Source organism: Condylura cristata, unplaced genomic scaffold (assembly GCF_000260355.1).
Source record: "Condylura cristata isolate star-nosed mole 26May11 unplaced genomic scaffold, ConCri1.0 scaffold00014, whole genome shotgun sequence".
Taxonomy (NCBI): Eukaryota; Metazoa; Chordata; class Mammalia; order Eulipotyphla; family Talpidae; genus Condylura; species Condylura cristata.
The window spans coordinates 7,260,245-7,276,235 of record NW_004567115.1 but is presented as its reverse complement, the minus strand read 5'-3'; the positions used below and the strand labels follow the sequence as shown (position 1 = coordinate 7,276,235).

General features: G+C 33.9%; 1 protein-coding gene across 6 annotated transcripts in view; it reads left to right on the top strand.

Moving 5' to 3' along the window:
- RASA2 (RAS p21 protein activator 2) overlaps positions 1-15,991 on the top strand; it is a 106,401-nt gene that overhangs the window by 51,624 nt on the left and 38,786 nt on the right. For all 6 annotated transcript variants that reach the window (XM_004682149.2, XM_012724921.1, XM_012724922.1 and 3 more), the window contains exons 6-9: positions 9,551-9,634; positions 11,507-11,579; positions 14,633-14,709; positions 15,649-15,750. In XM_004682149.2, coding sequence (XP_004682206.1) covers positions 9,551-9,634; positions 11,507-11,579; positions 14,633-14,709; positions 15,649-15,750 — 336 coding nt within the window. The remainder of the gene's footprint in view (positions 1-9,550; positions 9,635-11,506; positions 11,580-14,632; positions 14,710-15,648; positions 15,751-15,991) is intronic.

The following is a 15,991-nucleotide window of genomic DNA, read 5'->3' as shown; positions in this document are numbered from 1 at the left end:
TATGAAGCATTTTTACAAACCACATGCTATATAAAGCTAGAAATTAACTATAAAAGGATTCCTGAACCCAAAATATGTGCACAAACCCTTGGGTCAATGAAGAAGGCAAACTAAGATATGAAAAGATATCTAGAGACTAGTGAAAATGAAGACTCTTGTGGGGTACATTAAAAGCAGTTCTGGGAGGAAGCTCATAGCAGTACAGGCCCACATAATAAAATAAGAGAGATCCTAATTTAACAATCTAATGCTGCAGTAGAGCAAATAGGAGAACAACAAAAACACCCAAAAATCAGTAGAAGGTAAGATATAATAAAAATTAGAGTAGAAATAAATGAAATAGAAAACAAAAACAGTGCAAAAGAGAAATGAAGCTTAGATTGTTTTGCTGAGAAAACAAAATCAACAAGCCATATGCTTGCAAAGAAGAGAGAAAATCCAAATTAATGGACTCTGAAATGAAACAGGTAAAATTACAACAGTAATTGTAGAAAGACATAGGATCATGAGAGCCTATTATAAAAATCTCTGTGCAAACAAATTGGACAACCTAGAAGAAATGGGCACATTCTTAAGCTCAGTTAAATCTCCCAAGGTTGAACGAGGATGAAGTAGATGGCTTACACAGTCTAGTCACAAGTGCTGAATTGAAAGAGTAATGAAAAGTCTCCCCAAGAACAAAAGTCCAGCACCAGATGGCTTCACCAGTGAATTCTTCCAAACCTATAACCTGTGCTTATTTTAAACACACTCTTTAAAAAGACTGAAGAGGGAATACATCTGCACAGTACATTCTGTGAGGCCAATTTACCCTGATCCCAAAATGAAAACAGTACCCAAAAAAATTAAAATTATGGACCAATATCTATGATGAACACAGATACAACGATTCTTACCAAAATCCTAGCAAACCAAATACAACAATATATCAAGAGAATTGTCCACCACAATCAAATAGGCTTTGCCAGGGATGCAATGTCATCCATCAAATCAGAAATAGGAAGACAAAAATTATATAATCATCTCATTAGTTGGTGAAAAAAGCATTTGACCAGGATCCAATATCCATTATGATGAAAACCTTTCCCAGAATGGGAGTAAGTGAAACTTACTAAATATTGTAAAAACCATATATGAAAAACCTACAGCTAGTATTATACTCAATTGTGAAAACCTGAACATATTTCCACTAAGATAGGGATGTCCACTATCACTATTTTAAATTGTCATTGTCCTGGAAGTCCTAGCTAAAGCAGTTAGGCAAGAAAAAGACATAAAAGGAATCCAGATTGGAAAAGAAGATTTGAACCTCACTTTTTGCAGATGACATCCTGATATATGTGGAGAAACCAAACGCTTCTAGAAATAAGTGAATACAATAAAGTAACAAGATATAAAATCAACACACAAAAATCAGTAGCGTTTCTATATTGTAAAAGATGTGTCAGAAGAAAGGGAAATATGGACTACAGTTCCATTTACAGTCATGCCAAAAATAGAATCTAGGATTAACCTAAGGCAGTGAAGAAAGAACTGACTTACTGAAAATGATGAAACTTTATAAAAGGAAATAAGATACAAAGAAAATGGAAAAGTGTCCCAGGCTTCTGGGTAAGAATAATTCATAATTTTAAAATGGCCTTATGACCCAAAGCAGTTTACAGATTTAATGCAATACCTATCAAAATACCAATGACTATTATTAAAGAAATAGAACAATTACCAAATTTATGTAGAACCACAAAAAGCCTCCCCAAATAGCTAAACAATCTTGAAAGAAAAGAGAAGTGGAGACATCATACTTTGTGACTTCAAATAATATAGTGTGGTATAGGAACAAAAACAGAAACTCAGACCAGTGGGATAGGTCTGAAAACCCAGAGACAAATCCATATTAATTTGAACAGGTAATTTTTGATGAAGGAATTAAGGCCACTTGGTAGAGAAAAAAAAAGATAACCTTTTTAGTAAGTGGTGAGAAACATGGATAGCCACATGCAAAAAATAAAGCAAGACCCTAACATCATATATAAAATTTACACAAATGGATTAAAGATATACACATAAGAACTGAAACCATAAAGTATTTGAAAGAAAATTATGGGGGACACACTCCAGGACAGATGTATATGTTTGGAATACAATCCCAGCAGCAAAAGAAACAAAACCACAAATAAGCAAGTGTAACTCTATCAAACTTAAAGCTTTTGCACCTCAAAAGAAGCCATTACAAAAACGAAAAGACAACCTATTAATGACAAAAAATATTTGTATACTATACTATAGTATACATCTATATGGGGTTTATCTACAAAATTTACATAGTACCTACACAATCCAACAACAAAGAAACAAGTAACCTAATTAAAATATTGGCAGAAGAACTTAATAGACACTTCTCTAAAGAAAGCATTCAGATGACCTATAGACATAAGAAACTTATTGTAAGAGAAATGCAGATTAAGACCACACTGAGATACCACCTCACCCCTGTGAGAGGTCCATGTGAAAAAGAACGGAACTAACAGATTTTGGTGAAGATGCTGTGAAAAAGGAACTCACGCCCATTGTTGGTGGGAATGCGAGTTGGTACAGCTCCTATGTGGTTTGGTGATGTCTCAAGAGAATAAATACAGAAATTCCATTTGATCCAGAAATACTGCTATTAGATATTTAACGTGAAAACTTTAATATGAAAAGATCCACCTACACCTATTATCCATAGCAGCACTGTTTACAGTTGCCAAGTCATAGAGCCATCCAAGAGCCCTGCAGTGGGCAAATGGATAGAGGAGGCTGTGCAACATGTATTTAATGGATTATTACATCACTGTGAAGAAAGGTGAAGTGATGGCATTTGGTACAAATTGCCACCTTGAGGTGATCATACAGAATCAAACTGACCAAAAAGTGAAAGATATCAGATGGCTTCACTCATCTGCAGAATATAAATACCAAAAAACCAGTTATACACAAACAATAAAAAAATAAACTTTTGAACTATTAAAAGCAGAAATAAAGATAATTTCATGGGTGATATGGTAGTAGGAGGACTAACAGGAAATCAGTTACTGCATAAAAATGAACAACTAATATAAGAAAATACACAAATTTAGAAAAAAATTTAACTATTTGAAGTTCTTCCTAAGTTTATACAATTAAAACCCTAATAAAAATACAAAAAAAAAGAGAAAAGATGATGATAATCATTGCCAGAGGGAATAGAGAAAATGATGGATGAAATGGGTCACAGAGCCAAATGGGGTATATGGGCCCAGGTGGTTTGGGGGAGCCAGTTTAACAAAAAGTTCATTTTATAAATCAGTTTGAAAATAAATTTGCTTTTCCTGTATGAGTAATATGCTATTTCTGCCTGGCTCCTTTTAAAACTTTTGGTTTTAGTTTTTGTGTCTTAATTAAATATATTCAAAGATACATTCAGTTTCCCGCTTGTTCATATACTAGGTAATTCCTGTTCTGTCTCTGAGTTCACTAATTCTTTTCTGTCTTCTCCACTCTGCTGTTGAACCTATCAACTTTTTTTTTTGGTTATTATGTTTTCGGTTCTAAAGTGTACATTTGCTGCTTCTTTATCTTTTATTTCTTAGGAGAGACTTTTATTTTGCTGAAAAAAATTTTCCCATTTATTTAAAACAAGTTATGACTCATTTTTATGATTCAATAACTATGAATCTGCTTTCATAACCTTGTCAGATAATTCCAGTATCCATGTTATCTCAATATTGGTGTGTCTTGCCTTTTCTCATTTAAGTTATAGTCTAGATGTCTTGGAATTATGAGATTCTGAATCTTATTTAAATCTTTTAAGCAGTGTCCCTGACACTGCTTGTAGGGAAAGAGAAGTACCTGTTCATTTATGTCAAGGAGAGATAGAAGTCCAGGTCCTGACTTACCCTGTGGGAGGTGGGTGAAGAGGATTGTTATTGTTCTTTATGGGACTGGGGAGTTGGGGCTACTCATTAGCCTCTCCTGTGACATCTTTGACTGGGATGGGAAGAAGTACATCATTGTTGACTGCCATGTGACTGCCAGAGATAAACATTTAGGAGTTAGTTACCTCTAGTTGGTGGTGAAGTTTTGTCATCCTACTCAGCCTCCTCAGACACTATCCTGACATGAAGGGGGAGCGGGGCGGGGATTTCATTGCTACTAGGTGGCATGGACATCTAGACTCCCCATATGGTCTCTGCTGATATCAAGGATGCTTACCACCTCTTGAAGATCAAAAGTCTGGGCTCTTTTTTCAACCTTCAGCATTTGTTGGAGTGTAGTTTTTCATAGTGTTTGGTTGGAGTAGATAGTTACTGTTCGAAAGGTTTCTGTCTTTAAGCTCTCCATTTCCTGGTCCTTTGGCTAGAGAGAAGTGGCTTTTAATTAGGGTATTTTTTTGGCCATGTCCTCTGGTATCACTGGGTTGGTAGCTTCTCAAATACTCAGTCTGGGATATATAAAGTATAAAGAAAAGCCAGGAATTTACTGGGCTGTCTTTCCTTAGTGTTGAAACCTACACTTGGTTTGATTTCTTTTCATCTTTAATGTTTTCGTATGCTTGTTTTAAACATATCTCGGATTTTCAACTAGACTGTAATTGATCAGTTGAACTCTTCATTACTATATGAATTCTTCATTACTGTGCTCCTTGTATTTACTTTTTCTTTTGTCATATCTAATCTTGTGTTATCCAGCTCTCCTTCATATAAGATCTTGTGTTTTTCATCTATAGACTCAGTTTTTAATGTCCTGTATGTCTCTATTAAACATATGAAACATGTTAGAACAAGTTTTTTAAATGCCATTTCCTTCTATCATTTGTGTAGTTTTGGTTTTATTATTATTGACTTCTTTTTCTTTTTCATTTTGGTAATATTTTCTTAAGTCTCTGCATTCCTGTTTTTTATTGGATGCTAGGCATTCTGAAGTTGCTGGATATTTTTGTATTCTTATGAATATACTTGAAAACTCAGTTATACTTGGAAATAGCTTGATTCTTTTGTAGTATGCTTTTAGCTTTGCTAGGTACAATAAGAGTAGCCTTTAGACTGGGTGTTACATTTTCTCACTTGAGGTATCACCCATGTTCTAGGTTTGTGACTAGTCAGTGACATCTCTTGCTAGATGTTTGCTGGCTTCAGTAATTTTTCCCTGTTTTTTTTTCTTTTTAAAATACTTATTTTTTTAAGTCACTTTAGTTTATAACATTATATAGGTTTCAGGTACGCAGATTTTTATGTCAGTATGTGGTACATTAAGTTCATCACCGTAAGTAAGTATAGTTTCCATCCACCACACAGTTGACAGCTTTTACCCAGTTTACTCATCTCCATTTTCCTTCCCTTCTGGTAACCAGTATTTTGCTCTTGTTAGTCAGAGAGTTCTTTCTTGTTTTGCTTCTTTATCAACCGCATGAGTGAAGTCAAATTTTGTCTTCCTTTTATTTCATTTAGCAGCATACCTTCTAGGTCTATCTGTGTTGCAAAATGGCAAGATTCATCACATATATTTACTCACAGACACACATATGTATGTATATATCATCTTTATCCACTTACCCATCAGTGGGCACATAGATTATTTCCTTAGCTGTTGTGAATTATGCTGCATTGAACATGGGGTAGGGTACATACATCTCAAATTAGGATTTTTTACTCATAAGATAAATACTCAGCAGTGTAAGCTGGATTACATGATTCAGGGAAAGTATTCTTAATTTTTTTAGGACTCTATATTGTTTTCCATAGTGACTGTACCAATTTGCAATCTCATCAATAGCATACGATAATTCCCTTTTCCCTCATCCTCACCAACATTTGTTTGTTGTCTTCTTTATAATAAGCATTGTCACAGATGTCAAATGATAGCTCATTGTTTTCAATTTGTATTTCCTTTTTGGAGAAGTATATTTTGCTTTGTGTAAAATGACTGTTTTTAACAATGTTAATTCTTCTAATCCATCATCACAGGGTCTCTTTTCCTTTTATTTATTTTTCTTCAATTCTTTCAGTACTGTCTCTCTCTCTCTTTTTTCAACAGTTGGATAAATTTTAAAAAATATTTATTTATGCATATAAACTGGGGTACAGGCCAGAGGTACAGGGGCAGTGAGAGGCTTCACCAGAGACAGAGTGAGGAGCAGAACAGGCAGACTGATGAAGTACACTGCTGAGGGGAGAAGCAGGCAGGCCAGGAGAGTTCTGCCATGCCATATGGATCACCTCTGGGGCAGGCAGGGATCGAACTCATGCTGAAGTGGCTTTAGCTTCTTAGTGCTGTGCTTTAACCCACTGTGCCACCAGGGAAGGCCCACTGTCTCATATTTTTAAGTGTATAGGCCTTTTACCTCCTTGATTAAATTTAGTCCTAAAATGTTTTACTTTTTTTGGTGCAGTTATAAACAGGATAATCTCTTTAATTTCTCTTGATACTGGTTCATTATATGTAGAAAATGCAACTGATTTTTATATATTGATTTTGTAGTCCATAACTTTTCTGATATTTATTATTTCTCATAGGGTTTTTTATGGAACCCTTAGGATTTTCCACATATGAAATCTTATCATATGCAAATAGTGACAATTTTACTTCTTAATTCTTCCTTTTCTATTTGGATCATCCCCCCTCCCCCCAATTTTCAAATATCCAATTGCTCTGGCAAGGACTTCTAATACTATGTTTAGTGTTGCAATTGAGCATCTTGTCTTGTTTTTCTGAACTTAGAGGGAGAGCTTTGTTTTTCACCTTTGTGATGTTAACTGTGAATTTATAATGAGTACATTATATTGAGATGTTTGCTTTCTTTGCCCATTTGATTGAATTTTGATCATAAATGGGTGTTGAATCTTGTCAAATACTTTGTCTGAATATATTGAAATGATTAGGCAGTTGTTACATTTCATTTTGCTGTTTTGGTGTATCACACTGGTTGTATGTGTTGAACCATCTTTGCATCCTTGGAGTAAATTCTTTTTTGATAATAGTGTAAAATCCTTTTAATACATCATTTAATTTGTCTTCAGCCTCTTCCAATGATTCCCTCCTCATCCTTATTTTCCTCTCATATATAAGCTTATCAGCACTAAGCCAAAGACTTCAGGAGAATTATTGGAGCTGGAAGACTCTCTCTCCCCCTCTTCCACCTTCCTCTTTCTCCCTTTTACCTTCTCTCCCTCCCTTCCTCTCTCTCTCTCCAGATTCTTTTTTCTCTGGTACTCTTCCTGGAAACTAGTCACATTGGCTTCTCCCAACTGACAGCTTTTTGTCTTCTTGTGAGGGAAAGACCATCTAGGACTAAGCTGGAACCATTGGAATACACACCTTGCTTATCGCCCCCCTCAGAGAGTACTGTCCTGTGCTACTGAGTTTCTTCATTTATATTAGTTCTTTCAGGTGGGAGCGTAAATCTACTCCCTTTACTCCATCTTGAGACTGTATGTCAAATTTTTTTTTTTTACTAATAAGCAATTGTGAAAGATTATTGTTAAATATCTTTTGACTAAATAAGATTTTGTAATTTTTAAAAACAGGTGTTAGTATCAAATGCTTTATGTGTCATACGTAAACATAATGAGACAACTTAGTATATTAACATTTTTTTCAGTGTTTATTTTATGCTCATCTGTGGCTTACATGTGAAATTGCTTGACATGTTGATTCAAAGAATAGTGGTGTTCTAGACAATTAAGACGGTAATCTTTCATAAATTTGCAGCAAATAAATAACAATTCTGTCAGAAAATCCCAACTTTTAAAGTGTCTTAACATTTAAAAATTAAGAATTACAATGATTTTTATAGATGCAGACTTTTGCTTATGGGAATCTTGGTTTGGGGGTATTCACATAGAACTTTCATATACTGAACAGCATTGTCTAGTTTTGCTTATGCTTCATAAAATTACAGTGAATTTCAGTATATAATTATAATTCTTATCATTAGTGTTTGAGGTTAATTTGTTATTACATGGAGAGTAATACAATATATCTTCAGACATAGCAGGAAAGTACAATGATTCTGGATTTTAGGGAAAAAAGAAAGTAGAGGTTGAGTCTTGACCTACCTCTCACAAATTGTATTACCTATTCGGCCTTTTCGTCACTATCTCATACTGCCTTTTTGAGCTTCAGAGACAGTTATAAGAACTGGCTGCACTTGTGAAAAAACTTAGTAAACTACAAATGCTGTATAAAAATCAGGTATCATTTTGAGAGTTAATTTAAGAAATACAAGTTTCAAACAATATGTGTAGTGGGAAAATTTGACCGTATCTAAGCCCAACATTAATAACTGGAATTTTTTTTTCTTGTCTTATGCTTACTTTCAGAAATTTTTTAAATTTGATTTTTAATATCCAGTTTAATAGAAAAGAGTCATACTATCATTTCATTATTTACACACACTTATGCTTCACTCACAATATGATCTGTGGGTTGCGGAGACAAATAAGGATATTGCTCAATAGCTTACATCTTTAACAAAGAGTATTTTCCAGAAAAATACAAGTGAGAACGTTCAGACCCATACATGTTACTCTTCATCTGCGAACTCAGTAATTACTTAATAAAAGATTTGAACAGAAGAGACTTAATCCAGAATTAAGTCAAATTCTATGATCTCTGTGAATTCCAGTGACTGCTCCATGGAGTTAATTAGATGACTTTGGTTTTTGTGGTTTAAAATATATCTGTAGGGCCCCTCCCTAGTGGTGCAACAGGTTAGGACGCAGCACTGCAAGCTGTTTCAGTGAGAATTCAATCCCCCGCCCTGGGGAGATAACCAACATGGCGTAGCAGACCTCTCCTGTCTTGCGTACTGCTCCCCTCAGCAGTGTACCTCAGCAATCTGCCTGTTCTGCTCCCCGCTCTGTCTCTGGTGAAGCTTCTCACTGCCCCTGCACCTCTGACCGGTGCCTTAGTTCTGTATGCATAAATAAATAAATCTTTTAAAAAATAATATAGATAGATAGATAGATAGATAGATAGATAGATAGATAGATAGATAGATAGATAGATAGATAGATAGAATGATGGAGGTGTTATTACTGAGAATCAAAATAAAAAGTTACAGAATTGGGTGAAACTTGTTCTCTTTGAGTGAAATTTTAAGTGGAAACCGCAGTTGTTTCCTTGTTTCTATTCATTCTTTAACAGAGGGTAGGAAGCCATAGATCTGACTTGGTTTATAGTTTCTCCTTGAAGGTTCACACCATTTTCTTTTCCTTTTTAAAAGCCACAGCAGTTTTGATGTGTTACCAAATCACAAAATGTACCTTGTTAAATATGTAGTGGGAGTGTTGTGTTAAATATCACTTAATAGTTTCAGTATTGATTGTGGCAATCCAGTTTAGTCATATTTTGAAAATATAGCACATAGCAAATAAGTACACACATACATATATTAGGGTCAGTGGTACTTAGGCATACAGTTGTGGGCATATGAAAAACAATTAAGTTTTTTATATACATTAATTTGTATTTAACAATAGCATTCATATTTAACTTGAGTATAGTATGTTAACTTTCTTTTGTTCTTCCTTAGCATAAAGGCATGCCATGGATTGCCTCTCATAAATGGGCAGAGCTGTGATCCGTATGCAACAGTTTCTCTAGTGGGCCCTTCTAGGTAATGTTTATTGATTATTAGATTTTTAACTTTTAACGTTTAAGAGTTAAAGAATTAAGCTTCTAAGAAGAAATACTGAATAGCTCTTCATGATATAAAGTAATAAATGATTTGAAACGAAAACTTTATTGAGTTCATATACTTACAAACAACCAAATTCTATTTTTACAGAAGGAAAATGGGTGCTGTTTTAAATGTGTGGGCTTTTAGGTTGTGGTGAGCAACCTGCTTTATAATATTAAGATGCACTTAAAAAACATAAACTTAGCCTTCTTCACTCATCATCAGCCTTCCTATTTTTCAAATGTGTTAGATTTTGTGCAGGTAAAATCCTGCATAAATGCTAGTTCAGAATAACAAGTCAGTTTCCATATTTATATTTGGAAAACAGTGGATCACTGAAAATGCCTTTTCACTTCATGGGATCTGTGCTCAACAGAAGACGATTCCAAACTTTAGACATACTGCTGAAATACCAGACATGGTAAATGTACCATATCATTGACTTAAATTACTTATATAAAAACCTATAGAACTTTGTAATGCTTTGTATTGTATAACTCATTATGGTTTCTTTCAGAGCCTGACTAATGTGAAATTAATTAGTCTACAGCTTAAAGATTTTAAATGAGGAAGCAGAATACAGGATTCCTTCCACTTAGACACACACAAAGCATGCCCCTTCTCAGTAATCCCAAACTGACTATAACTAAAGAATAACTATAACAATAAGTACTTTGAAAAATATTTTTGTTATATGTGTTTAAAGTACATAGAGCCATGACTGATACTCACAAGGTACTCGAACTGTGGCGTACTATTATTTTTACAGATGGTTTTAAATTTAAAAGCAGATATTCAGTCCTTTAATTTTACACTATCAAAGGGAATTATTTTAGCATGTTAAAAATGTTTAACCTAGCAGAGCTGTTTTGTTTTTGTTTATAATCAGTACCTGACATACAAATTCTTTAGTGAAATTGTTTAGTATATGCAGATAGAAACTATTTGGAATATGAATCTTTATTTTTTAAAAGTGACTATTGGGTCTCCTTTTGGGGTTAGCGTCTCACCATTATCAAGCTAGCATTGCGGTATGAGTTCTGTCCCCAGCCAGGGAGCTACCCACATGGCACAGCAGACCTCTCCTGTCTCCCCTAACCCTCAGCACTGTGTTTCAGTAGATTTGCCTGTTCTGCTCCCCACTCTTGTCTCTGGTGAATATTCTCACTCCCCTGGACCTCTGGCCTACACCCTAGCTCTTATATGCATAAATAAATAATTGCACATCTTTAAAAAAAATAAGTCACTATTGGCTTTCATATATTATTATATCATTGTATAAGATGTTAACATTCAGGAACTCTGAGAAAAGGTTGCACGGTACTTCCCTGTACATTTCCTTGTAACCTCCTCTGAATCTAATTACTTCAAAATGAAAAGGTTTCTAAAAATCCACTAGTGTTTTGCAGCCCAAATTAAGGGTGCTTTTTATGTTTTTCGGGTACTTTTCAACATAATAAAAGTACTCTAAAGCTCATTGTTTTCTTTCTGCCATTTATTGAGTTGCATATATAATAGAATATATTATTTAAAGAAAAAAAATCTGTAGAAAGAGTGGCAGTCAATCTCTTATAGCCATAGAAAGAATAATACAATCTTGGCATATATAGAATATACAGAATTTGTATATTCTTTAATTTGAGTTTTAGAAATACCTCAGTTTTTTTCCTCAAGTGATATTTAACACTACAGTCTTCCCTGAGTCATCTTAACAGTTAACAGAGGTCAGTCTCCCTGGTTGGAAATAGCATGTTTTATAATTGTGTACTATTAAGTTCTACAAGGTAAAACTCTACCACATTGGAACAGGAATGACCAAAAGAAGACAAAAGTAAAGAAGAAGACAAGCAACCCGCAGTTTAATGAAATCTTTTATTTTGAGGTAACTCTTTTGTTTTATATAAATACTAACATGGAATAGTTTATCCTAAGTGCTAGTTGAATTGTTTTTTGAAACTATGGCCATAGTGATCATTTTTTTTTAATTACGTAACTGAGTATTTTTTCTCCTGATAGTAGAATCATGGTGTAATACAGTGGAAGCCCAGTAAATAAACAAATAAAGGCAGATTTGTGATTAAATTGGATGTGGGATAGTCTAGGACCACACCTTTGCCCCCTACACATAATGGCCACTGGTCTTTTCTGCAGAGTACCATTTGAAAACCACTAGTGAAATAAGTATGATGTCCCTTGGTAGATGAGTTCTAGTGCCAGTTAACTTTGAACAAATTTCTAAATGAGAAACTCAGGTTTCTTAGCTTATGAAGGATCATTTTTTAAAGTGAAAACAGAGGCTGCCCTTTCTAATTGGTGGAATTTTGTAAGGCCCAAAAGTGAGCTTTGAGGCTAAATTACTATTTTATAAGGCCTTAATATTAAGTATTTTTTAGTGCAGTTTTATCTACTTTGTGAACACATGCTTTTTTACAGACTTTCAACTGCCTTGAAGTGTCCCAGATACAGTGCCTTGGATTTCTTTACTATAGAGGACTTGTTAGAGAAATTCTTTTTCACATTATTTGAAAACTACTGGGGAAAAAATAAACTTTATTCTGAAAGAATTGCAATTGTGAATAACATGAAGGAAAATTTTGAGAAAAGGGGATTAGAGTCTGTGTTTTCCTTTTTGTGTATTTTTCTTAATATTTGAAAATTGAAGAGAGTGGGGGGGTGGCATATCTCACCATTACTTTATTATTTTAATAAAGTAATAGAGGTTATATATTTCAAAATTGAGATGGGGAGAGTTGAGGATAGAGGCAAGGAAGAAAGAAAAGCAAATGAAGTATACCAGTTTGAGACTTTTTCATTTCCTGGCTAAGAATTTGGTTCAATTATTTTACATTTATTAGACTGTTACATTTAATCTGGGGAAAATAAAGAAAAAGCACCTTGTAGCAAACAGGTTACTCATTCCTAAGTCACCTGCTTACTGTATCCAAGTTCCTATTAGACTTTGAAACATTCATTCATAAAACAGTGTTGAACTGATAATAAGGTCCAGTCTCAATCCTTTAGCTAAAATAATAGATTCGAAGCCATACGCACATGTATACATGAAATAGTAAAACACAGATACTAGCAAGTTTAGCTGCATTCTGCACCACCTTCATTAAGTTCGAGAAAAGAGAGAATTGGAGAATGAACCTTTTGATAAGAGAGGTAGAGATACCTCCAAAAGCAAAAAGTTATGTCTAAAGAACAGCAAGTAGAAATTTAAATAGAAGGTTATTTAAAGAGGTGATGGAACTAAGAATATAAAACTAGTGAAGACCAACTAATGAAAGACCTTGAGTGCCTGGTGAGTTGCTTGAATGTTAGCCATTGAATGTTTCTGAGCCTTTTAGTGATAAGAGCAACACAGTGTTTTGGTAGTAATTAACAATCATCTGTGAGCCAGATGGCTTAGAGAAAGAACTGAGACCAAGCAACTATTGTAGTTTAAGTATGTAAAAAAAAAAAAAAGTTGGGAAGTGGATCTGATTCAAGGGAGCATTATGGAAATAGAAAGGGGTAGAGAAGAAAAAAACTGCAAAGGACAAGCTAATGTATTGGTTATAGGGGGAAAAAAGAGGCATCAGATGTTCAAGTCTTGAAAAACAAATGTTGAGAGAAAAGATAAGTACTTCAGTTTGGAACATAGCAAGTTTGAACGATGTTTAAAGTCTTCTAATAGGCAATTTATGGCAGAAACTTAAAATGGTAGTGGGTGTAGATATGTACTCAATATTTGCTTAGGAAGGATAAGGAAAGCCAGGGAGTAGAGGTATACAATAAAGGAAAAAAGTAAAAAAAGTTCAGTTCTGCCACTTACTATGCATTCAACTTTAATCATGTCATTCAGTTTCTGTTCTTCAGTTTCCTCATTTTTGCGATGATATAATAAATCTAGCCTTGCCTGCTTCCGAGCAGTGTTCTGATGGACAAAGGAGATAATGGACGAGAAAGCACTCTGTAAACTCTACAGCACTGTGCAGCAAAATATAAAATCCCTAGAGAAAATCTGTATTTGCAAGTTCTGAGAAACAGGATGTGCCAGCGGACGAAGCAGAGTAGAAATTTGGAAGCAGAATGCCTGAGAAAAACGGGGGACAAAAAGAGTTTCTTCTGGGAAAGGGAGGTTATAGTTATATGATCATTGGTTCAGATAGATCAAGAAGGTAAGAACTAGGAATTCACCATCAGACTTTATTATTGAGAGAGGTTTTATGGATTGTGATCTGTTTCTGAGAAAGCCAGATTCTAATTCAAATTGTGTGTGGTAAAGAGGTGGAGGCTATATTTAAATCTGTCTGTGAAGGAAAAAATATAGAAAGACCATATTTAAAAGAATATTTTTTTTCTTAGACTTGCATGACGTGAACAAGCTTATAAAGACAGACAGAATTAAAATAGGCCATATGTTTACTACATATTGCTGGTGTGCTATGTGTAAGTGGAGTCAACTTGTAAAAGAGGATGAGAAAACAGTAAGTTGACAGGTCTGTGTATAAATGGACATGTTAAAGTTGTCCCTGCCAGTGGTCTTGACATTTTCAGCAAAAATGTGAGAAGGAAGCATAGAGTGGGGATCGTTTATATCTTGAGAAATGTGGGAAAGTCTTGAAACACTTCTTAGCATGTGTAACATAATTGAAATATAACACCTTTAATCTGAGTCACGCAGATTACATATGAAACATAGAATCTTATTAGTTGCTTTATATTGTATTGTTATGGAATAGTATGGGTGCAGAGTTTTTTTGATATTTAATATCACTTTATTCTTCCCCCTACTAATTCCTTTAGTATTTTTGTTTTGGGTAAAATAATAACTAGGCAATGTCCTATGTTTATATTCCACAGCTGAACATTTTTTGGGATAATAGTTTTTTTTAAGTTCAGATAGAAAATATTTAAAGAATTTTTTTAACTGAAATATTTTGTTTATAGGTAACCAGACCCAGTAGTTATAGCAGAAAGTCCCAGTTCCAGGTAGAAGAGGAGGACATTGAAAAACTAGAAATTAGGTATGTTCTTTGGAATTTTATAGACTTGTTATTTTCTGTGCCAAAAGAATAATCCTAAATTTAAATGAAAAAAGTTGAACAAAGCTTAATAAGAATGTTTAGTAAGTTGGCTGATGATTCTTAGAATGGAGTACATTCTAATTTAGATCTAAGTTATCTTTTCAAAATCTGAGTTCTTTGCAAAAACAGTCAAAGTGTACTTTTTATAAACAAAGATGACATGTTTTTCACCTATTTTATTATTTTTTAATTTTTCACTATTTTAATTCCTTAAATTTCTGAATCATAGCATAGTGGATGCAGAGAATATGTAAAAAAGTATTATGTTTAGCAAATTAGAAATAATTTCTTTATTCTTCTTAACATATCTGCTGTCTAACAGAAATTTCAGTGAGGTAAGAAGTCTTGTAAGATAATTCAAAAAACAGGTGCATGTGTTTGAAGTTTGTGCTATTCCCTAGGTCTTAAATTTATATATGGTTTGGGAGGGTAAGTTCTGTAAATGCATGTGTAGGTGTGGTGTTAACAGTGTGTTATCTAAAGGGTGTATTAATCACATGTTTGGAATGATCAGGTAATGTATTTTCTAAAATCACCTATCTATATATATTAACTGGTTCGAATTGAGAAAGAAACTGTAGTCATTTTTAGTTTCTTCTCTCAGAGTCAACAAAGTAACTCTAGTCCTTATTGCTACAGGTTAAAATAGTCTCTGCAAGAAACTTAAGTGCTTTCTTTTAGACTATTTAAAATAATTACTTTCTGTGCAGTATTTTGCTTTCTTAGTTTAGATAGTGAGGTATATGATAATGCTGACATCTCTTTTTAAGCATGTTAATATTAATGCTATAATACACATCAGAGTATTTGAAGCTGTTGGCAGTGTGTGTTTTCTTAAAAATTGTTTGCAGAAAAATAAAATCAGTTTTAAATTTTCAGGATTGATTTGTGGAACAATGGAAACCTAGTCCAAGATGTCTTCCTAGGTGAGATTAAGGTTCCTGTGAATGTCTTAAGAAATGATACCTCTCATCAAGCCTGGTAAGAAGACAAAACATTCTAGTGAATGCCATAGTTGATCACCTTAATATACTGTATATGCAAACAAATGCTTACTAGAGGTACATTTTAAATTTTCAGTGACAGCCAAAAGCCATTAATATTTAATTCATTTGGTAATTAAAATTGCAGAAATATAAATACATTTTGATATAATGCTAAGATAAAAGAACTGAATTCTCTCTGAGTGTTTTTCTGCTCAAAAACTAAATCTTGGCCCTCC